Source organism: Triturus cristatus, chromosome 4_1 (assembly GCF_964204655.1).
Source record: "Triturus cristatus chromosome 4_1, aTriCri1.1, whole genome shotgun sequence".
NCBI lineage: Eukaryota > Metazoa > Chordata > Amphibia > Caudata > Salamandridae > Triturus > Triturus cristatus.
Genome location: NC_140585.1, coordinates 659,153,116 through 659,178,305, shown reverse-complemented (window position 1 = coordinate 659,178,305; position 25,190 = coordinate 659,153,116). Strand labels below are relative to the sequence as shown.

The 25,190-nt window shown below is 45.4% G+C and overlaps 1 protein-coding gene across 2 annotated transcripts in view; it reads right to left on the bottom strand.

The window, feature by feature from the left end:
- The window catches only part of GXYLT1 (glucoside xylosyltransferase 1), a 180,599-nt gene that overhangs the window by 112,848 nt on the left and 42,561 nt on the right, over positions 1 to 25,190 (bottom strand). Inside the window, exon 2 of one of the 2 annotated variants that reach the window (XM_085653073.1) lies at positions 21,904 to 21,996. The exons of the other annotated variant lie outside the window; for it this stretch is intronic. Coding sequence (XP_085509199.1) covers positions 21,904 to 21,996 — 93 coding nt within the window. The remainder of the gene's footprint in view (positions 1 to 21,903; positions 21,997 to 25,190) is intronic. 2 annotated transcript variants of the gene reach the window in all.

Below are 25,190 nucleotides of genomic sequence, written 5' to 3'. Positions count from 1 at the left end.
TGCACTGTTTTAGCAGTGTATCTGTACTGTTTAGCAGTATATCAAGTATTCCGAAGTATCTAGTTATTGTCAAGAATTATGCTTGGTGATTAGTTATGCAGACGATCGTCATTGTTGCTTATTCTAAAGGTTAAAAAAATGTTTAATGTTTAATGTTTAATGTGTTAAACGTCCTGCATATTGTGGTATGAATGGTTGTTCATTAGTGTGCTTTTGTATTAAGTGTGTTCAAAATTAAGTATCGGATCAGTTGTCAATATGCCGCTCTTTTCGAAATTAAGACAGATCACTACTAGGAAAGGGGTACTTGAAGAAGCCGTCCCTATTCCTCCTAGGGATACTCCAGGGCACTTCATGTATCACAAACATGGCTTAGACGCTATATTATTTCTTGATTTATGGGTAGACTACACCAAGGTAATACCAGAAAGTCAGAGGTGGCCCGCAGCTGGGACCTGGGATGCAGAGTGCATCATGAAAGTCGAGGAAGAATTATGGAAAAGAAAAGTCAGACAGTCACAGAAAGACGCTGTTGAGTTATGGCGTAAAGAATCTCATAAACGTACAGAAAAAGCACGTAGACAGGAAGAGAAGAGTAAAGAAAGTTCAAATAAAGTTCAAGAAAATCTATTAATTGAGGAAGGTATCCGAGTGAAATCAGAACAAGTAGATAGACAAAGAAATGCCCTCATGAATGGTATGTATCCCCTTCTAGCCGGAGGATTACCTAAGGCTACTCCAGAGATACCGAAAGACTTGCCACCCCCATTATTTCCAATTAAGGTACATCCTAAGGGGCATCCTAGAACCGCAGAAGATGTTTTTCTTTCCTCATATTTAGATGACGTAGCTCCCGAGTATGCTAATTCCGCCCCACATAGACCGCATACCAGGGAGGTCCAACGCCAAGATCCAGCACCCGTATCCCTACAGCAACAAATCGAGTCACAAGTTCCGGCAAGCACATCTGTTTCCGCATCTGTCCCTACAGGTACTTCCATAGCTGTGTCCACACCTATAGTTGCCGTGTCACGTTCGACGAATCCTTTCACACCCGACGCCCCAGATGGGGCCACGGGAGGTGCTACCAATACTTTTTCCACGCCACCTAGAATAAATAAACTTATTTTTCAAGAGTCAGCGCATTCACGTACACCCAAATTCGTAAGTGAACGTGCGCTTAAGGAACTTCTTATAGATTGTAGATATGACCCGGTGATCGGTAAAGAGGACGAAATGATCCTGGCATCATTACGTATCAGACGAGCCGCAGGGTATTTAGCGAAGTTACCAGGAATGACTGCGCATCTAGATAAAATATATCATTTTGTTCAAACAGGACGAGATCCAGAATGTATTAACAGAGCTATGGAATACCAGAAAGTAGAGATACAGGGGGAACTGTTACGTTTCCTCATAAACTGTGTGATTAGAAATCAAGACCGACCGGGGGTAGACCCGGATGCAATGCAAATTCTTACAAGATGGAGCCAGAATATATCAGAAGGGAGACACGATAAGCAAAATTGTATAATAGCCATGTGCCGAAAGATCCGTAAAGAAATAGAACGCCTACACGAAGAGCGATTAGAGACAGACGAGTTCGAACAAAGCGAGGAAGAAGGGTCAGGACCGCCCGCAGGACAGTTGGACACCATAGCCTATGTAGGTAGAGGAAGATCTTGTAATAGAAATCAGACTAGATGTCATACTGACTCAATACGTCCGATATGTCCAGATAATAACAAGAATTTCCAAATACCTATAATTAATATAAGGTCTAACGAGCATTCGTTCCAAACTGCCGACAAACTACTCCGAGAACGAAGGGGTTATCATTTTCTCGATTCTATGGATGAACAAGATTTAGCCAGGGCAGCTGTCCACTGGGTGGACAGTCCCGGAAAATATAGTGATGCTACAGTAGTACGCACATTTTTGAATCTCACCCCAGATGAACAGAGGTTAGCTGGGATTTATATGATTCAACAACTCATTATACTATATCGGAGTCAGCATTCGGATCCTGGTCCTTTACCTGACATATTGACTGAATTGTTTACAAATAAATGGAGAGGTCCAGGTACTGAATTAATTAAAGAAATTCTAATATCAAGAAAGCAGTATATTCTTTTTGTATGCTCAGAGCATGCCTCATTGCCCGGCAAGGAAAGAACCACGTATCACATGGATAGACAGAATCCCTTACGAGAAGTACACCCAATAAAAGGCGAGGACGACGAGTTTAGGCGCGTATTTGTATATACGCCCATATCAAAAATAGAACTGTTACAAATGAAAAAAGTGGTACCCAGTCATGACAAAGATCCAGCGGGTTTTCACCGAGAAATTAAAGACATGTTACTCATGGGAGAGTATACCTATCCCGACATTATGACTATATTAAAGGTGTTGATGCCTGCTGGCATTTATGAGAAACTCAAGGAAAAAGAGTGGGAGGTAGGAGACCAAAAGATAGAATGGTCAGTATTAGAAGCGGAAGAAAAGGCCCGAACTGCAGGAGCAGGACTTGGGGATAAAACTAAAGCACTACCAGGTTTACTAGTACAGGTACTGCCACGTTTATTAACTACGAAAAAGGAAGATTGGGGTACAATTTCAGCCTGTAAACAGAAGCAAGATGAAGACACTAGTGATTACTATGCCCGATTCGAGAAATGTTTTGGTATAAATAGTGGCATAAAAGCAAGTAGCGAATCATACCCGCATCTGTTTGTAACAAAATTAGTAGAAAATGCTCTGCCCCCAGTGAAGAATAGAGTATTAAAATTCGAGAGTACCTGGCAAGGTAACACTCCAACACAAATGTTACAAATGTTACAGTACCATCACAATAGAATTAGAGAGGAACAAGAACATGAACACAGACGCATGAAAGACACAAAAATGAAAATGCTAGTTTCCCAGACAGTACCAGCTGAAGGACATAAAAAGGGTATGACACATTCCGATTCAGCAGGACCTGTAAAAGGGACATGCAATTATTGTAAAAAGCCAGGTCATTATGTACACGATTGTCCAGTGCTAAAACATAATATCTCTATAGGTAAAACACAAGAAAGATCACGGCCATTAAGACAAGATCAGAATGAACAAGGAGCTATGCAGCATGCCCAGGCCATGCCAGCCGCACAACAGCCAATACAGTTTGTGCCAGCTGCACCACCGTTGCCTGCTGCTGCCACACAGACCACAACACGACAAATGTATCAGACTGCACAGTATGAATATCCTGAGTATCAGCGTTACGCATGAACTAGCCTAGAGAGGGAAGTTGACTTACCCCTTATCGAGATTCCTGTAGATCAAGAAGGACCTTATGTACATAGTGAATTATTAGGTCAAGATAGAAAATTTTTACTCGATACAGGGGCAAGTCGAACAACTATAAAACGTAGTGAAGTTCCAGGGGCACCCCTCTCAGGCTCTCAGAATATTTCCCTTGGTTTTTCAGGAAAACCTATTGTTAATGAAGTATCACAGCCTCTTCCACTTACGATAGGACCTTTGACCCGAACTACAGATTTATTGCTTACTAAATCATGTCCAGAAAACTTGCTAGGAATAAAAACTCTGAAAGCCCTAGGAGCCATAATATGTTGTTCTCCGGAAGGAGTAAGGTTGTTTTTACGTGATTTTAAAGGTCACTATGTGTCTAGAGACATGGATCCCCGACTACAGACTTTACCTACACATCTATGGGCACAAGGCCCTACTGATGTTGGTTGCATGAATATTACACCATATCGAGTCACACTAAAGGCAGGAGTGGTGCTACCACGAATGCGACAATACAAGTTACCACCAGATGCTGTAGTGGCTTTACTACAAATCATTGACGAGCTAATTGCCCAAGGAGTAGTTGTAGAAACAGACTCCAATGTATGTAATTCACCGATAATTCCGATTCTTAAACAAACAGATTCTACAGCCCCGCCAGTATATCGATTGGTTATTGATCTGCGCGAGTTAAACAAATGCATTGTGCCACAATTTCCTGTGGTTCCAGATATCTCGTCATTACTGACAGCTATCGATTCCGAAGCAACATTCTTTACTGTAATTGATCTCAAGAATGCCTTTTTCAGCGTCCCAATAGATCCGGAAAGTCAATATTTGTTCGGATTTAGTTTAAATGGGCGCAGCTTTAAATTCTCACGCGCACCTCAAGGATTTACAGAAAGCCCCAGCATCTATAGCCAAGCACTGAAACGAGAACTTGACAGTATCCACATGCCAGTTAACACTGCTCTGCTTCAATAGGTCGATGATCTGCTGATCACCGCGAGAAGCGAACCGGAATGTGAGAAAGCATCACTGACAGTTTTACAATTTCTAGCCGAAAAGGGGCACAAGGTGTCCCCTTCTAAGCTGCAATTCTGTGTCCAGCGAGTTGTTTATCTTGGACACTCGCTGTCCAAGGAGGGAAGGCAGCTTACACCCGACCGCATTCAGTTAATAGCTAACATGCCAATACCCAAGACACAAAAGGAAGTACGAGCTTTCATAGGCCTCACGTCATATTGCAGGCAGTGGATCCCTCAGTACGCATTTCTAGCAAAACCACTCATTCAGTTAACCACACAGGAGGCAGCCACACCGACTGTTCTCCCTTGGACTCAGGAACATACACAAGCTTTTGAAAGCCTAAAGAAAGCTTTATGTCAAGCACCCGTTTTAGCAACGCCATGTTACAGAAAACAGTTTACACTCTTTGTTACAGAACGCGAAGGTACTGCTTTGTCAGTACTCACACAGGAACAAGCAGGAGCACACAAACCATGTGCTTATTTTTCTAGTACATTAGATCCCGTAGCTCAGGCTTTGCCTGCATGCCTGAAATCAGTAGCAGCGACAGCTTTAGCAATCAGACAAAGCGATGCTATAGTGTTAGGACATCCATTGACAGTTCAAGTACCACACGCAGTAGAGGTTCTTGTGAATAGAACGCAAACACAACACTTGACTATAGCACGACTTACGGGGTATGAACTTACATTGTTTCAGCCACATATAGAAATCAGACGCTGTAACACATTGAATCCTGCCACACTTCTACCTGTAATCGGAACAGACCCACTAGCCCATGACTGTATTGAAGTTATTACGATAACGACGAAACCCAGACAAGACTTAACCGATGTCCCATTATCAGATCCAGACCTGACATTGTATGTAGATGGTTCATGCATGAGAACAAGTACAGGAGAGTTAGTGGCCGCTTACGCAGTCACAACAGATACTGAAGTTATTGAAACTAATCGTATAAATACTTTGTCAGCTCAAGCCGCAGAGCTCATCGCTCTGACACAAGCCTGTATTCAAGCCACGAATAAAAAAGTCAACATATACACTGACTCACGTTATGCATTCGGAGTTGTACACGACTTCGGCGTGCTGTGGCGAGAGAGAGGTTATTTAACTTCCCACGGTGCCCACATTCAGCACGGACCCCTCATTCATGCCTTATTAGATGCAATACATCTACCCACTGCAATATCAATTATGAAATGTAAGGCTCATACGAAGGTTACTGATATCATTTCCCAAGGCAATGATCTAGCCGACAGAACAGCTAAACAGACTGCTCAAACTCAAACCCCCGACATGACAAAGACAATAGTCCCGACACCGACATATTGCATGACAGTTAAAGATCCTACTCTTGACGTAATTGACATACAGACACATGCTACACCAGATGAAATAAAGAAATGGACTGAATTAGGAGGGATCCAAACGGACCAAGGATGGATGATGAAGGAAAAGTCTGTATGGTTCCTTCCTGACTCAATGGTCCAAGTTATAATTAACACTATACATAGTCCAGCACATCTAGGAGAAAAAGCTATGCTAGACAGCATTCAACACATTTGGTTCAATAAACATTTACGAGCAGCAGCAAAACAAAAGGTCCGTACCTGTATGATCTGTTGTCAGTTTAACCCAGGAAAAAGCGTTCCCGTAGAACAGGGTGGATTTCATACTCCTAATCATCCTTTTGAAGTACTCCAGATGGATTATATCCAGATGGAACGATGTCGAGGATTCAAATATGTTCTTGTAGTTGTCTGCGCTCTGTCCCGTTGGACAGAGGCATACCCGGTTTCAGATTACACTGCCCCGACTACTGCCAAACAGTTGGTTCGAGAATTCTTCCCACGATACGGTTTACCACGTGCTGTTCACTCAGATAACGGCCAGCCGTTCTCATCCGAATTAATGAAACACGTTTCACTTCTGTTAGGATATCAGTGGAAATTCCACTGTGTCCGACACCCCGAGGCAGCAGGTCTCGTAGAAAGACATAACCAGATCCTGAAAATCAGAATGTCCAAAATATGCAGAGAAAAAGGTGTCGACTGGGTAGTAGCGTTACCCGTTGCACTCTTTTACATGAGAATGGTAGCACATTCACGAACAGGGCTATCCCCGTATGAGGTGATCTTCGGCAGACCACCGAATATGTGGGGGACGCCCATACCACGCAAAATAACTGATATTGACTGTAATATGCTGACAGATTACTTGGCTTCCTTGATGTCTGCACTACAATCTTGTCGTTCACAGGTAGCTGCAGCCTTTCCCGACAACACTGAGGTGAAACCCCATGACGTTGTTCCGGGTGATCTTGTGTTTGTGAGGAATTTCGACCGAAAGACTCAACTGGAGCCCAGGTGGAAAGCACCCAAGTTGGTCCTGTTGACCACGAGGACAGCCGTGAAGATCGAGGGCCGCAAGGGCTGGATTCATTCAAGTCATATCAAGAAATTTCATGGACTATCCTCGGATATAGACACTGTGCCCTGCACTCCCTCACAGACTGATTCAAAACTTCCTTTGGTTGAAAAAACTGAAACAGAACTTTTTAAAGAAAAATTGAGGCCTAGAACGTCAGACAATTTGATTGTTTAAGTCCTCTCCAAGGTGAAGCGGTTGAATTTGTCCCTGACATGTATCCTCTAGACCTGAATCATGAACAGTCGCGAAAAATGTTGAAACGACAGGCGTATTGTAAATCACTGCGTAGCCACTGTATGGGGACATTATTAATTCTGTTTTTATTGAGTCTTTTAATAATTATTACGAGTATGTTGTTGCACATATATTACCCTATTTCTAGACATGTTTATAATGTTACTGCTGAACATTCTTTTAGTGACTTACCTCCGCATGAATTATCTTATAGACTTGCGCTGCGCAATAACACTTTCATTAGTATGTTACATCATTCCCATCAGACTAGTAATGCCACCAATTGTTGGGTGTGTGGCCGACTCCCTCCCTATCAGAATTATGAAGGAGTCCTGCCTTTCTTTCCACATCCATTCACACATAATGGCTCCTGTGGAGCATGGTTTAGTTTAATTAATTCCATAGACTCAGACACAGCAGTTTACCAAGATCATTGGATATGGGGAAACCTGAACCTAGTTTTACTCAAGGTCTGCTACCCTGACAAGGAGGGTCGCCCCAAAAGAACAGGAACTGATCTAGAAAATGAAGTATATGGATTAGGTAATTTTACACCTAATCTCATGATTCTAAATGTCGTATCCGAAGTTGAACTAGTCTTACCCACCATGTCAGTATTCCCAGCGAAGGGTGAATTGTGTGTAAGAAAGGTTGGTTCCATACATATGGGCCATAGTAAATGCACTACTATAGTAGAATTCGGTGATCAAGGCAAATCTTCATTTAAAGCTTCTCGCCACTCCTACTTTATATGTGGTCAGACTGCATATATGCGTCTACCTCCAGATTGGGATGGTACCTGCTACATTGCATTCCTTCTGCCACCCGTTTTTCTAGCTCCTCCTGATTATTACAGAAATATTCATTTAGTACACAACAGAAAGCGGAGAGATCTCCCCATTGTCGATTACACTGAGACGGCATGGGACAAGTATGTAGATTTTAATAAAGGCATCTTTCCCTATATAGGTACTGTTACTAATAGTAAGCTGATACGTAGATTGACCAGAACCCTTGAAGCAGTAGTGAATGAGACTATTTCCGCCTTAGGCAATTTAACAGAAGAGCAGTCTGCTATGCGGATTGTTGTGCTTCAAAATCGTCTTGTCCTTGACGTCATCCTGGCTGACAGGGGCGGAGCTTGTAGGGTCATCGGATCAAGCTGCTGCGTATTCATACCAGAAAATTCGCCATCTGTATATAAAGCCATCACTCGCCTTCATAAGATTGTAAACCAGATACACCAGAACCCAGGCACTTGGACTTGGTCCAGTTGGTTTTGGAGTGTGATATCAGCCTGGGGATGGAGAGTTTTATCCTTCCTTGGTATTGGCCTTCTCATACTATTCAGTTGCTGTCTATGTCTACAATGTGGACCAGCGATTTGTGGTCTGTGTGCCACATCGTGTATTCCACCACCAAGATTTCATTCAAGCTCACGGAAGAAGAAAGAAGAACAAATGATGCTATATGAACAGATCAATGGATTGATGAAGATCGATATCTCTTGAAGGGCAAGTAGGGGACAAGGAGGGAATGTGGAAATGTGGATTTTCCTGGTCAGTTATGTCCCCTATCTTGGACCCCAACGGTTCTATGTGCATGTCACAAGTACATGTATGTTCCCTCAAGTTCCAGTTATGAAGACGCAAATACATGTGCGTCCACCGTCAACATGTCCTCTGTCAGATCCGCCATGAATAGGCCGGATATTCCATTCCTAAATATGAAAGGCCACCGGCTTTATATGGTTCACTTATGCCATTTTACAGTCCAGGCAAGTAGGCCCTGATTCTGTCATCAAACTCCTTTTCCCTTCTGCCTCTGAAAGCTCCAGTCTGAGCCTGCATCTGTGACCATGAACTTTGTCTCATTCTCTGCGCGGCTCACTAAGCCTGACATCAGCCTATTCTCTGCCAAGAACTGTATTTCACCTTCGAATTATCTGCTTCCCCCTCAGCCGATGCATTCCTGCCTAGTAGTTTAAGTAAACATTCTTCCAGTTACCAAGCAAAAGGCCCGGCTTCTCTGTCCTCATGCAAGTAATTCATAGCCCTGTCACCATGGAATATTCCTACCCCCCTCGCATTTAGTGTAGACACTTAGACGCTTGTACACGCACACACAGTCAGTATAGAATAGATTTTGTCCGAGAGTCCTTCTTTTGTGGATAACATAGTTCTTTAAACATAGGATGTTAGATATGATTTGGGAGTAGGTTGACCTGACCCCCCAGACTTTTCGTCTCCACATGTAGAGCTAATGACAAGTCCCCTTCACCCCCTAGTTACACGTCAATTACACGTCATACTGCTGCGCGCGCATCTATGTCAAGTATTATCTTATAGATCCACCTATGCATGACATCATAACCAATCATGTTCCTTTTTACTCCTTATTACACCCATTTTCGGTTACGCAGTACCACGTCAAGTTCCTTATCAATTGTTACGCCTACTGTATTTGCTTCATTATAATGTATGTACTATAAAAGTTACTTCTTGTCAATAAAGTATGTACTTCACTTCCTGAACCCCCGTGGTGATGGAACTTGGAGCATCCGATTATAATCGATTATTGGAATAAAGCCCATTCCGAAACTCTAATATCACGGATTCTGCCTCTCATTTTACTGAGCTATTTTATTATGATTCTGTATCAAATTCAGTCCCGGTAAAGGAATTTTATTTACCACACTCCAGCAGGAGATCGTCTAGTCTTTTTCTACCAGCCTGGCAAAACTTCACTTCAGATTTGTGGGCTTTGCAAACAATTCAAGGTTATTTTTCATATATCTTTACGATCATCAAGTTCAATACATATTGCCTCATTACTTCTTTATTGACAAGGATCATGATTAGCTAGTGTCTCAACAAAAAGACTCTCCTACAGAAAAAGGAGACAGGTTACGTTGTTCGATCTCTACAGATTACTCAGAAAAAGGAGACAGAGGTTACATTGTTCGATCTCTTCAGATTACTCAGCACTTTTATTTTTAGTGCCGAAAAAAATCAACATTTTCACCCAGTTATCAATCTTAGGGTATTCAACAAATTTGCGGAGTGCCCTCATTTTGAGATGGAGAAAATCATCTATCTCAGGGATTCCTTGCGCATGGAAAAATGGATGTCCCACTAAGATCTCCAGCATGCTTACCTTGCAATCCCAGTTCACATTTCGTACAGGAAGTTTCTGCAGTTTGAATGGTGAAACACGTTTCCGGTTCAGAAGCCTCCCATTCATACTTTTCTTTGGCACCAAGGTGCTTCACCAAGGTCATGACCACAATGATTGCTCATTTAAGAGCCTAAGGAGTAAGTCTAATTGCATATCTGTACAAATTTCTCCTTTAGGCTGAGGACAAATATCTATTACTACCTCAACAGACAAACTTTCTCGATTCTTACAAAATTAACTGGAGCAAGTCTACTCTGATACCACCAACCTGATGGAGATTTTGGGTTAACCTATTGCCGCAAATAGATCAAAATTACAACTTCCTTAACAGAAAGTCATAATAATAAAGAAAGAAATTGAACAAGCTTTAAAGATGTCAACCTTAACCCTATTAGAAATCTGGTGCATGTGGCCTCCTCAATACAGGCCATTTTTCTAGGACCTCTTTGTTAATGTACCCTTCAATGGTTAAAGATTTGTCATCTTTGTATTCGTATTTTGATGTAATAAAGTTAGATCACAAATTTCAGTCAGAACTCCAATCGTTTCATGATCATCTAAACCAAGAATACTCATTGTACAGGCCCGGAGGAAGAAGGCGGGGAGCACATATTTGGACCGCCTGACCTTTACAAATACTCCCTAGTAATGCTTAGATGTAAAACAAATGGGCTAGCATTTAGTTAAATATTAACTAAAGCAAAGGAAAAGAAGCACAGGTGTACTGCACCATTTATCTGTAGGAATACCGAGATGTTTAAAGTCCTCATACAACGAACATGAAAAAAGTATACATTCTCTTCTTAATTAAAAAAGGTGTACTTTTGTTACATGTGGAAGTGTTTCACCTTTATACAACAGATATCACTGCACTGAAAGGCATTTATTAGAAATTATAATTTTCAAACGTAAATTTAGAACAATTCATGCCTTCCACATCTCTTTCTTACATCAAAAGCTAATGCTTTGTCTTTTATACTTGACACATAAGGCTTGAGCATGACAGGCAGGCAGAGGTCATGTAAAGGCTAGTTTTGAGCTCGAGGATCCAAGAGAACCTATAGCTAAGCCAGAGCCAGGCATCTGGCTGGGCTCTAGCCTTAGTATCTCACCCACTCTATCCCAGTGCCAGGGCTAAAGGTTTCCCACTGGACCACATCTAGCGATGGAGTTTGGGTGTTTGTGTCTGCCCATCTCAGTGAATTGCACACCTTGTAGTGGGGACTTTGTGAGGAAGATTTTATAGCACACACTACTACCATAACTGAGTCTTTTTCTAAGCACTCCTAGTGTTGCAGATAGGAGACTAAAGGTAAGAAGACTGGGAAGCCTAAGATAAAATGTAATTCCAATTCAATAATCAAGTTACTTTCTTTGAACACTTGACTTACCAAAGGTAGAGACAACAAGTAGAGAAGGCTTAATCCAGGGTGGGCTAGAGGGATAACAATTTAGATACAAGATAACACAGTATTATCAAATCTATGTCTCTTCTACAAATTAGGGGCTTAAATGAGAGAGCAGTGGGCAATGAAACACTCATAATAACTCTAGGTTTCTCAGGTCCAGACTCCTAAACTCACATTACAACCCCTGTCCTCATCCCCAATCATTGCAGGCATAAATGCACCACTTAAGCACACCACAGGCCATACTTTCTGGCCCTTGGGAAAATGTTTGGGAGTACCCATGATCTAGACGCATGGAAATGGAAGGTAATTTTTTTTCTACAGCCCTAAATCATGTATTACAACTTGATGCAATTAGCAATTGGCGCAAGATTCGGTCAGTACTGACTGGCAGTGCATGGTCACAGCAAGACTCCTCTTTGCACGTAAATTGTTTAGAGATATCTGCAATCCAAATTTATGCACAAACAGGATACGTTGTTCTGCAGATGGATAATCTTTAGGCAGTAAGGTACATCAATCATTTGGGAGGAAGTAAGTTAAAACCATTGCAGAACTAGCCAAGAATGTGAGGGAATTTTCCCTACAAAAGAACATTTCGGTACAAGCAGAATACCTCCCAGGTAATCTAAACACAATTACAGATTGGTGTTTCAGGCACCTTCAAGGTTTGAGCGATTTGCACCGTCAGCCTACAATTTTCAAAAATATTTTGTTTCCAGATTAAGACCCTTTTCAATTGATCTTTTTGTATCTCACTTAAATACATAGCTTCCCTATTTTTACAGTTGTAGACCGCATCCTCAAGCTCCGGCAATTGATGCTTGTCTTCAGAACTAGTCCTTCCAGATGAAGTATGCCTTTCCCCCATTTATCATGATTACACAGGTTCTAGCTGAAGTGCAACGTCAAAAAGCAACTTTAATGTTGGTAACTCCTCTATGGAAAACTAAGCCTTAGTTCCCCCACCATTCTGGAATTATCAATAGGCTGCCCCATTTTAATCCCATCATTCCCCAGCCTACTTCTCTACCATCAGCATTAATGTCTCAAAATTATTCTCAATCAGTCCCCAGTATTAGCAGCATGGTAGGCTTCGGGTCAGCCTGGAAAACCCCAGGAATTTCAGCAGAGGCTGCTCAGGTCATCCGCCAGGCCCTAGAACCATCAGACTTCACAGATTTGCATGCATGTTCTGGAATAGCTGGTGGACACAGGTTAAGATCCCTTTTCAGGAGATGTGATGATGATATTAATGTTTTTACACTATTTGGCTTCCCTGGGGAAGGCATATACGACTATAAACACCCACAGATCAGCAATCTCTGCAAAACATGCAGGAATGGATGGTAAACTTGTCTGAGAACATCTACTAATTTGTTTGCTTTTAAAGCAAGTAAGATTTTCTAAACCTCCTTATGAGTCTTACAAGTGGGATGTAATTTTATTTTAATGTTATTTGTGGACTGGCCTGAAAATGCTTCTTTGTACCTAAAGATTTTGTCTACTACCCTGACTGTTCTGTTATATTTGGTATATTTTAAATGTCTTTCAGATGTTGAGGCCGTGGATATTCATTCTGATGTTTGTTTCCAAGTCTGAAGAAGAAAAAAACGAATTTAATATCTGTCTTTTATCCTTATTTTCCTCTTCAACCTAAATTTCGTATGGAAAACTGCTCGAAAGGTTATATTCAGAAGACAGAGGATTTGAGAACGTCCTCCTCAGTTCAGCTCATTATTTTATTTAGAAGACCTCGTTGGCTGGTTTCTTTACCCATCATATCTTGCTTGGTTAAGTTGAATTATGAACTTGGCAGGAATGGATACCATTGCTTTCCATGCTCACTCTACAAGGAGAGCTAAGGCTTCAAAAGCTTTTTGGACTGGAGCTTGTTTAGAGGACATTCTGGGAGCAACAGATTGGTCTAATATCGCCACATTTAGACTTTTTACTCTGAACCTGTTCCTCAAGTTACTAATTCTATCGTGGCTGTGCTTAAACAAGCATTACAGAAGCCTTAGGCCTTGTAATAAATGAACATTTTCCTATCTATCTATAGTGAAGGAGAGTCTTGATTTAAATAAAGACCCAGAGACAAGTATTATACCATCGTATAGTTTAACCCTCCCTTCTTGTTTCAGGGCCTACCGGTTCCACTCCTCCATCAACTTAATGTGGGGCTTGAGTTGGGGAAAAAACTGTAACTTTAACTTCTGTGATATGGAAAGAAAGACATTCTCTTTCCAGAGAGAAATTTCCTTGATATTCATTTTACACTATCGGTCAACAACAAAAGCCAGTTGTTATAAACCTAGCCAGAGGTTTCTTTACATTTTTGAGGGCCATTAAGATTATTCTGGTTACTTATCTTATGTTACAATACCCTTGATCTGCTCACGCAAGGCGAAAAAGAGCTTGTTGCTCCCATTCCAGAGAGTTTATAGGCTGTCTTTTTACTGATTGGTGGGGTTGCACTGACATCATTTTGTAGTTGTTTTCCCAAGGTTTCATGGGAATTGTAGTTTCTGTAGTAGGGGATCTTTGTGTATAGTCATAATCTAGTGAATAGTCCCGCCCATGTGCGGGGACCCCGGAGCAATAAAAAATAATCTCTTAAAGTGTCAAATCATGCAGACCTGCATCCACCTTTAAGAGAGAATTTAATTTAAAGACAGATAATGCAGCCTATACCCACAGGCTACACTATCCAGTACTTCAACTAGAATTCCACCAACATCCACAAACAGCACTGCCTGTCCAGCTTTTCTCCACAAGGGAAAAAACACCCTGCCTCTCCCAGCAAAAGCCTCTGGAATGATAGAGAGGAAGGAATGGACAGACAAGCCCCATAGGCTGCCATTATGTGGCTCAGAACAGGATACTGTGCCTTTAAGAAAACTTTCCAGAACTTTCCCAGTATCCCAGAATGCACAGCAGGTCCCTTTTACTTTCAGTTCTTTTTTCCGGCTCCTGCTAGCAGGACCCTGGAGCATTGAGCTCTCCCTTTTCAAGGGTTTATTGGTTACTTTTCAAGTAATAGTAGTTAGTAAAGTCCTTTCCTTCTGGTGTTGTCAGCATGCCTGGCTTGTTTGACAAGTGTCCTGATTGTGAAAGGAAAAAGGCTAAGTCAGACCCACACAGGGTGTGCATCGTCTGCCTTCCCCAGTCCCACGTGCCGGAGGAGTGTGAGATTTGCCGCTCTTTTTCAGCCAGGACCCTGAGAGAGAGGATGAAAATCAGGCTCCAGGTCCTGGAGGACAGAAGACTGAAGGCACGAGGTGGGTCTGGAGGGGCTGATTCTGCCCATGCTGAGGCCTCTGGGGGGCTCCCCAGGGGCAGGAAGACCAGCAAGCGTCCCCACTCCCCGTTGACGTCGAGGGCGTCGTCGAGGGGGATGACTAAAGTCTGTTCGCCATCTCCCCAGGGCTCTGGGGAGAAGCGGCGTCGACGATCGACGTCGAAGGAGCTGAACAGACCGCCGTCGACGACATCGGCATCGTCTGCAACGACGCCGTCGACTTCGCCATCAAGCCATCGGCGTCAGGATCGGACCCAGCGTCGGCGCTCGCCGTCGAGTGGAGGTCGCCGATCGCCGTCGGCGAAGAGAAGAAGGTCGCAGTCGAGGGGCTCCTCGACGTCGCGAGCCAGCCAACACCCGGCGTCGAGGCGGCGGTCGACGTCGAGGAGATCAACGTCACGAAGGAAGACGTCACGGAGATCGACGTCACAGAGGAGATCGACGTCGAGGAGATCGCCGTCGAGGAGATCGCCGTCGAGTAGATCGCCGCCGAGGAGATCGACGTCGAGGAGGTCGTTGTCGAGACGGCGCAGGGGGAGCCTGGACGCCAGGAGTAAGAGAGGAACGGAGTTGCTGGGATCGGTGTACTCCGTGGTGTATACACCTCCTCCTCCTCTGCCACCACCGCCTCCGCCACCGACTCCTCCTCCTCCATCACCACCACCACCGCCAACACCACCGCCGCCTCCACCACTGCCGCCGGTGTCACCGCCTCCACCGCCCGCACCGCGGCCTATACCACCTCGCACGCCGTTGGGGCCACCTGCGGTTCCGCCACGGTCGGTCTCCCTGCCCAGGTATCCGACTCCACCGCAGGGGACGCCAAGGCCGCGACACCCACGGTCGCCGGGCCCGGCTAGACCGGCAGACAGGCCAAAGCCGAGGAGGTCGCGCTCCCACTCCTTCAGGAGGAGAAGGTCACGGAGTCGTGGACGGTCGTCGTCGTCGACATCGGGACGACACCATAGGAGGCACAGGTCCAGGTCGCGCACAAGGTCCTCGGCCAGGGATTTCTCACCGACGCTGTCGGACTCACCGGGGACTAGGGTGTCTCCGGTGGATTATCTGGTCTCCTTCCAGGAGGTGCTGCTGCGGGGGGCAGCCAAGTTGGGCATCACGGTGACGGTACCCACGACGTCCGTGATATTCGAGACTCTACACAAAACACACCTGTCTCGCCCCCTGCTACCTCTAGTGCCGGGACTGGTGGAACCCGCGTTGGAGTTGTTCCTCACCCCCGCGGTGACGAAATCTGCTCCCTCACGGCTCATGAAAAAGTATCGGGCCCCGGACTCGGACCCTGCTTTTTTACGGATGGACCCGAAGCCGGACTCTTTCATCGTGACGGCAGCGAGGAAACAGCATGCGACTGCACCTTCATCGACGGTCCCGCCTGACAAGGAAAGCCACTGGCTGGACTCGGCGGGCAGGAAGGTGTGTGGGACCGCGTCTACCACCATGAAGGCGGCAAGTGCGGGGGCGCTGTTGGGACGTTACGACCGGGCCCTGTGGGAGTCCCTCCAACAGTATGTGGACCTGCTGCCCCGGGACAGGAAGGAGGACTTCCTGGAAACGGTGCAAGAGGGCATGCTGGTTTCGAACCAGGTCATCAGTGCGGCAGCGGATGTCTCCTTGTTGGCGGCGCACTCTTACTGTCATGTTCAAAGGCGTCACTCTTGGTTGCGCCTGACGTCGCTCAAGCCAGAGGCTCAGCACAGAGTAGCCAATCTGCCCTTCTCGGGGGAAACCCTGTTTGGAAAACATGCGGATGATGAGATGGCCCGCATGAAGGCGGAGGCGGAGACCCTGACGGCTGTCGGGTTGGAGAAGGCCGAGAAGAAGAAGCGCCCGTTCCAGAGGAGGTTCGGGTCTACGGGCAGAGGGCGTGGGCAGGGTTCGGGACAGCAGCAGCACCAACAGCAGCAGTTCCGGAAGCCCTTCCAGAAACGCCAGAGGGGTAGAGGAGGCCAGCAGGCTGCTACCACTACCAAGGGCCCGGCTGGGTCTCGGCCCTGAGCGACTACTTCCCCCTCAACCGTTACCCACTCCAGTGGGGGGAAGCATTCAATTTTTTCCGGCAGAGTGGAGAAAAATTACTCAGGACAAGTGGGTGCTGAATATTGTTTGCAATGGATACAGTCTTCGGTTTATCAGCCCCCCTCCAGCGATTCCGCCGGTAAGCTCTCAGTTTCAGCTGCGAGAGCTCCAGGCGGAGGCAGACATCTTGTTGAGAAAAAAGGCGGTAGAAGAGGTACCTCTGTCTCAAAGGGGAAGAGGTCTGTACTCTCGGTTCTTCCTCGTTCGCAAGAAGGACAAGAACGAGTTCAGGCCCCTTCTGGATTTGCGACAGGCAAACAAATGGATTCGCAGAGAGAAGTTTTGCATGCTATCGCATGCAACGGGGAGACTGGCTCTGTGCCATAAATCTACAGGATGCGTACTTCCATGTGCCTATCGCACGGAAGCACAGGAAGTTCCTGCGATTCCAAGTCGGCGCCAATTACTATCAATACACAGTACTGCCATTCGGGCTAAAGTCTGCGCCCAGGACCTTCTCGAAGTGCATGGCGGTGGTGGCGGCACACCTGCGGAGGAACAAGGTGTTTGTCTACCCGTATCTGGACGATTGGCTGATCAAGGCATCATCTTTCTCGGAAGTGCAAGAACACTTCCGGTGGATGTGCGTTCTCTTGCACAAGCTGGGGTTACACGTCAACATGTCCAAATCGGTCCCGACTCCGGTCCAGTGCATACAGTACCTGGGAGCCTCCATCGATACGCGGTCAGCAAGCGTGTCTCCTTCGGAGGAGAGACGGTTATCACTCCTTCGGAAGGCTCAGGACCTCCGGACTGCTCCATCGACGACAGTGCGGAAGGTGTCTTCGCTGCTGGGATCGATGGCCTCCTGTATCTTCCTCGCGCCTAACACACGGCTGCACATGAGACCACTGCAGGAGTGCTTGGAGGATCAGTGGGATCAGAAGACAGGTTCTTGGGACGACAAGATACGGCTGTCTCTACATGCTCTTAAGTCTCTGAAGTGGTGGTGTTCGGCGGAAAACCTCCTCAGGGGGGTTCCCTTCCACAAGGACATTCCCACGAAGAGTGTCGTGACGGATGCGTCTCTCCAAGGCTGGGGAGTGCATCCCGGGGACTTGCAGATTCAAGGAAAGGGGTCCCCGTTGGAATCGACGTACCACATCAATTTCCTGGAACTCAGAGCGGTCTTCCTGGCACTGAAGGCCTTCCTTCCGTCCTTCCAGACCAACTCGCTACTGATACAGACGGACAATACAACCACTATGTATTACCTCAACAAGCAGGGGGGGGGTCGAGATCGCGCACTCTGTCGCAGGAGGCGCAGGCGCACTGGCTTCTGGCCAGAGGACTGACGATTACGGCCACGCATCTGCCAGGGGTTCAGAATGCTCAGGCGGACGCACTGAGCAGGCTGATTCAGGAAAACCACGAATGGGTCATAAACGACGAAGTACTAGGAGAAGTCTTCGCAAGGTGGGGGACTCCAGACGTAGATCTGTTCGCCACCGCCGAAAACAGCAAATGCCGAGACTTTGCATCCAGGTACTACCAGCGGGGGACGCTGGGGAATGCGTTATGGATCGATTGGTCGAACAGCTTTCTGTACGCTTTTCCACCCATTCCCCTGATTCCTGCAGTGCTCATCAAGCTGTCCCAGTCCAGGGCGCGGACGATCCTGATCGCCCCGGAATGGCCCAGACAGTGGTGGTTCACGGACCTACTTCACCGGTCTCTCCTTCCTCACATACGGTTGCCGTGCAGGCCGGACCTTCTCACGAAGTTCGGGGGGCGGTTGGTGCACCCCAACCTCTCATCTTTGAGTTTGGCGGCATGGCTCCTGAAATAGTGCAATATTGCCATCTGAATCTACCAGCAGATTGTATGGACATACTGAAGGAGTCTAAACGGCCTTCCACTAGGACGTCCTATGCCTATAAGTGGAAGAGGTTCTGTATCTGGTGTAAGTCCAAGAAATTTGATCCTACTACATGTAAGGAAGATGTCATCCTTCCGTACCTTTTGCATTTGGCGCAGTCTGGCCTTAATTTCCATTCCATTAAGGTTCATCTGGCTGCTTTGACTGCTTACAGGAAATGCCCTTCACAGACTTCCTTCTTTCAGATCCCTGTGGTCAAGGATTTTTTGGAAGGCTTGAAGAAAGTGTTTCCTCCTGTCAGACTTCCCTCGCCTTCCTGGGACTTGAATGTGGTGCTGTCCAGACTGATGAAGGAGCCTTTTGAACCCATTCACAAGGCTTCATTGCAGCACCTATCCTGGAAGGCGGCGTTCCTAGTGGCTATTACATCGGCCCACAGGGTGAGTGAACTTCAGGCATTATGTTGTCAAGAACCTTATACTGTATTTCATGCTGCTAAGGTTGTGATGCGTACTCACCCTAAATTTCTTCCTAAGGTTATCTCTGATTTTCATGTCAACCAGACCATAACTTTACCTATGTTCTTTCAGAATCCCTCTTCGCCAGCGGAAAGGTCTCTCCATTCCCTGGATGTTCGGAGGGTGTTGAAATTTTCTCTGGATAAGACCAAGGATATTCGTAGGTCAGACCAATTGTTTGTTAATTATGGATCAGTCAGGACCGGTCTCGCGACCTCTAAGCAGTCCATTTCTCGGTGGATTGTGTCCTGCATACAATTGTGTTATCAAAAGGCTAATAAGACCTTAGGGGGTAAACCTAAGGCTCATTCCACCAGGGGCAAAGCTGCCACGACGGCTTTGCTGCGTAATGTTCCGATTGTGGAAATCTGCAAGGCGGCCACTTGGAAGTCGGTCCATACCTTTGCTGCGCATTACTGTCTGGACACGGATGCCAGGGCAGATGCTCAGGTTGGGCAGGCTTCGCTGCGAAATTTGTTCGCACAGTAGTGGTATTGTCTTGTGTGTTCTCCACCGCCGTTGTTGTGTGGGGATGGGCTTGCCATTCTATTCACTAGATTATGACTATACACAGAGATCCCCTACTACAGAAGGAGTAGTTTCTTTTCTGTAACTCCAGTTCTGTAGTAGGGGTATCTCTGTGATAGTCATAAGCGCCCGCCCTCCTCCCCGGTGGAGAGATGAATACTCATGTAAGGAATGCTACAGGTCTGGCGTGCTACGCCTTCAAAAAGAACTGAAAGTAAAAGGGACCTGCTGTGCATTCTGGGATACTGGGAAAGTTCTGGAAAGTTTTCTTAAAGGCACAGTATCCTGTTCTGAGCCACATAATGGCAGCCTATGGGGCTTGTCTGTCCATTCCTTCCTCTCTATCATTCCAGAGGCTTTTGCTGGGAGAGGCAGGGTGTTTTTTCCCTTGTGGAGAAAAGCTGGACAGGCAGTGCTGTTTGTGGATGTTGGTGGAATTCTAGTTGAAGTACTGGACAGTGTAGCCTGTGGGTATAGGCTGCATTATCTGTCTTTAAATTAAATTCTCTCTTAAAGGTGGATGCAGGTCTGCATGATTTGACACCTTAAGAGATTATTTTTTATTGCTCCGGGGTCCCCGCACATGGGCGGGACTATTCACTAGATTATGACTATCACAGAGATACCCCTACTACAGAACTGGAGTTACAGAAAAGAAACTACTCCATATTATATATTGGCAGCTATTACATTAAATGCAAGAAAAGAATGCATATTATTCGTCTCTGTATCTTTGAATCAAACTTTTCCTTCAATAAAGATAAGAAAATATCCCTTGGGAGCAGAATACACCTCAGAAGACCACGAGGTGAAAACGGAGCTACTCTGAAAGGAGGGCTGGCACAAGAAGGTGTTTTCATTGCTCTATTTACAACTATCATGAGTTCTGCAATTTTAAGCCCTGTGTTAGTCATTTGCAGTCTTAGCCCCAATAATAAGCGTTTGCACTAACAAAGCAGGTGTAGCGCCCTAAATATAGAAATGCACACCATCTGTCTTTGCCAAATACAATGGAAAAATCCTACAAGTAAGTAAAGTCTTTTTAATAGAGCACAGTAATCAGACAGGATACATATGGAATTACCTGGCTAGTATTAACGGATGAGGAGAGAAAGGCATTCAGATAGCAGAGGGAATCAAGGTTTACCATATCAAATATTTTGAATGGCATAAACAAATTTAAATACGAGAAAGCAGTGGACAGATCTAGGGGAATAAGGGAGAGGTACACAGATGGGCAACTAACCAGCAGACACGAAATAATGTTTTATTACTAATCTAGAAACCCAAATGAAGTCTCACCTAAATAATAACAATTCAAGTTAAAATTTGATCCCTGATGTACGTGGTAGTGGTTGTCCCGAACCCATGGCATCATTTGTTTTCAAGAACCTTCTTAAAGGTTTTTCAGTGTGACTGTGACATTTTCTGTATTACCTGCTTTCAATGTATAGTGCTCATTATGAAAGTATTTTTTAAGTTTATCTTTTGGTACCAGACCTTTGGATAAAAGCACATTTTAATTTCAAATAAAAAAACAACTGACATAATCCTTAGGAGAAGGCCTTATTCTTCTCTTGAACAGACCTGATTTCTTACTCAGCTGAGTCCAATGGAAAGTGACTTATATTGCCTCATTGGAACCAGTTGAGTAAACAGCGCGAAACATGGGTTTGCGTACGGTTGGGTTATTGGCAAAGCATCAGCTAGGTCTTAGTAATCCAACTCCTTGGATGAAAAACTTACCTAATCAAACCTCACTCAAGCCCAAAAGGTGTTTTCAGTGGAGTGTTATGTAGTGGAATGACGATCAAAAGGGAGAAGCACTTTTCATATGTGTTCATAGAACACTGGAGTATGAAAACTTAAATCAAATATTTAGAGAAATCTAAGAATCTAAAAGGGAAAACAATGATGACCATCTGCAAGTCCAAGAATGAGCCTCCACAAAACGCCATGTCTGCAGTCAAAATGATGATACATCTTTTGTAGGGTCTTTCTCTCTACACTGAGATATCAATTAAGTAAGTAGTAAGTCTAGGTAACGATATAGCCTACCTAAATGCAGCTTCCCAAAAGCAGTTCATTCCACAAACATCAGAGGGCAGCATCCAATAGGGATTCCAGTTAGAGACTGATAAATCTTTACACCTGATAACATAAGACACAAATAACAAACCTACATGAATTATTTCAGCAAGTTTCCTTTAGCTTTCTACAGATCATTTCTTATACTGCACTTGCACAGGAGCAATTGGGCCTATGATGTGCATGCATATCAACTTGCAAACAACAGTTTTTCACACGAATGGTAAGACCACGAGTGATGTTGCAGGAAGCTGTTCTTGAATGCCATAGAATACTGGAGTGCTACAAAATATTTCCAAGAATTATGACATGCATTGTAACACCTTTAATCCACAAACTAGATTAACACAAATGTCAAACAAAAATTAAAGCCAGACATCAAAGCATGAATGAAAGAAAGTGAAAACACAAAACCATAACCAATTACAACAAGCATTGGCATTGCCAGTAGGTCTCGCCTTTGGGACCTTATAAGTGTTTAGCCATGCAACAACAGTTGATGTTGTTGCACCAAGGATATTGTGCTGGATAACCAAACACTTATAAGGTCCCAAAGGCGAGACCTATTGGCTATGCCAATGCTTACAACCCACTGATACACCGCTCGCATCTTGTACACAATTTCGAACATTATGTGACTAGCTATTAAATAACAGCTGTTAGGCAGGGGCAGTAAACGCTTTCTCTGCTGATTCTGCATAGAAAGTGAAGATGAATCAAACTATAAAAATACTCAGAACTGGTTTGACTCCAATAAAGAGGAATACAGTTACACGTCCTGGGGAATCTATATATTTTAACTAAGGGACACTATTCAAGTGTGTTACCCCAACAACCATAAACCACTAACCATCGACAGTATTTGGACAACAAACTTGTGCACAGTTGAACAATTCCAGAGCCACTGAAAACAGCCACAAATTGCTCCCGAGGATGACTGAAGTGACAATTTGCACCCAATCCCGCCCTCAGACCAGGGCCTCCTACTTTGACCCTTAGGTGCATAAAATGCTGTCCACATGCACAGTTCAGTTTTAGCGATGTGTTAAAAGACACTGTGACTATGGTTGAATAGTTGTAGATATTTATTTCCAAGCTGAAAATAAATCAACCCAAGATGAGTCCTAGGTGCGATTATGTGGGGATGTCGGGCAGGTGAGGGGTGAAGAGCAGAGGAAACCATCCATGGCCACGCCTGCTTCAAATGTGACACTCAGGATTGAGTTCCAGCTGCAGGCTGAGCTATATCCAACTCACATAAGAGGTATGCCTGCCACTTGCCGCGAGCTCCCAACTGCCTGCAGATACGGCGAACAAGCAGCACACACAAGTATATGCCTGTTCACTTGCTACGCGCTCTCTGCTGCCTGCTGGTCGCAAGTACGGTGATTAATCAGCACAATAAGATATATGCCTGCTCTCTCTCTGCTGCCTGCAGATACCGCAGTAAGCACACATAAGCATATGATTGTGAGCTTGGCGATTGTTCTCTGCTGCCAGCAGACAGGATATCAGTCAGCAAGCACAAGAGATATGATTGGGGCTTGCTGCGCGAGATATAATTCTGCGCTCGCTGCTGCCTGAAGATACGCGATCAGTCAGATAACATAAGACATATATGCCTGTTCTCTTGCTATGCACTCTGCTGCTTGCTTGTCGCAGATACGGCAATCAGTCAGCACACATAAGAGACATGCTTGAGCGATTGCTGCGCGCTGTCTGCTGCTTGGTGGTTGCAGATCGGGCAATCAGTCAACACAGACACATAAGAGATATGATTGCGCATTTTCTGTGCGCTCTCTGCTGCCTGCACATTCGACGATCAGTCAGCATACGTAAAAGATGAGATTGCGCACTTACTGCGCGCACTCCACTGCTTGGCGCTGGCGGACACGGCAATCTGTCAGCCAGGATGGAATGTGCTTCTACATCTGCTTCCGGCAGCCTCGGCGCATCCTGCACCTCCTGCACATGTTAATTAAGCTTTGCTTGTTTCATTATTGTGCTTCATTATGCTGATGGACTAATCTGACTGAATTTCTATGTCGAGATAAGAGCGCGCCTGGCAGAATGGGGAGCCCGAGTAAATGAGATGCGGCCTCGGGACAAGAATGGCGTAGCCCGCGGGTTAACAAATGGGAGGGGTGGGGGGAGTGCGGCCGAGAGCACACACAGCGTTATCCTTGCGGGAGTGAGCAGGGGCACCATCTGTTTGCAAGTTAATTACAACCAGTTGTTTTCAAACCTCGCTCCCGCGAGGGAATCGCCAAACGTGCACGTGTTGCCATTGAAAGCAATGCAATGCGTGCACGTTTTTGGCAGAAAAAGCTAACCGACTTCAAGAGGTATCCTCCTATGCAGCGCATGCACGCTGCGTAGGCGAGACCTAAAAAGTAACCTTTCTAATGGCTACAGAACTCCCGCCTTTACCCAGTCTGTGTAGCCTGTCACCTGCTAGGCCCGAGACGAGTAACCAGGGTATAAACTAAGGGTGATGTGTATTACTAGGGAAGAAACTTACACACACCTGTGTCCATTTCCAACTGACTAAATTATGCATAATGCCTGGCAAGAGTATCTAAGAGATAATGCTTGAGATGGCGTGTGGAGTAGCCCAAAGTCACCCAACACATTTATCAAACTAAGGCATGCCTCTCCTAAGCTATGGATTCCACCTTAGCTCTAGTAGCAAGAACACATCTAGCCCGTTGGATACAAGTCTCTCTCTCTTTTCAGGTCTCGCTGAGTCAGCGCGCATGCGCTGCTCGGAGAGACTTTAGTAGGTGAGTTTTCAAAGTGCTGCTGGCTGGCGACAAGCTTGCGTTCACGTGAGCGTGCACGCGTGAACCGCCAGCCTTCAGCAGCACTTTGAAAACTCACCTACTAAAGTCTCTCCTAGCAGCACATGCGCGCTGACTCAGCGAGACCTAAAAATTTGCATTACGCCGGCGATGCTTACGTAAAGCAGCTCGCCTCCAACGGGTCTTCGGGGACGAAGCTTCCCAGCAAGTAATAAAAGCGGCTTGTTTTCTCTTCTCATTATTCTTTCCAGTGTTTTTGAGTCTTCTCCTCTACCATTTCCTCCCTTCTTTTTTCTGAAGTCCATCTGTGGCTCCTCTCGGCCATCCTCCCTTTCATTTTCTTTCGATCCCTTCATGCCTCCTCTCCTCTTCCCGCCACTTTGCCTCCCCTCCCTTCTCTCCTCTCTCCTCCTTTCTCACCTCCTTTTACACCCCTGCCGTTCAGCTTGCTTGCTT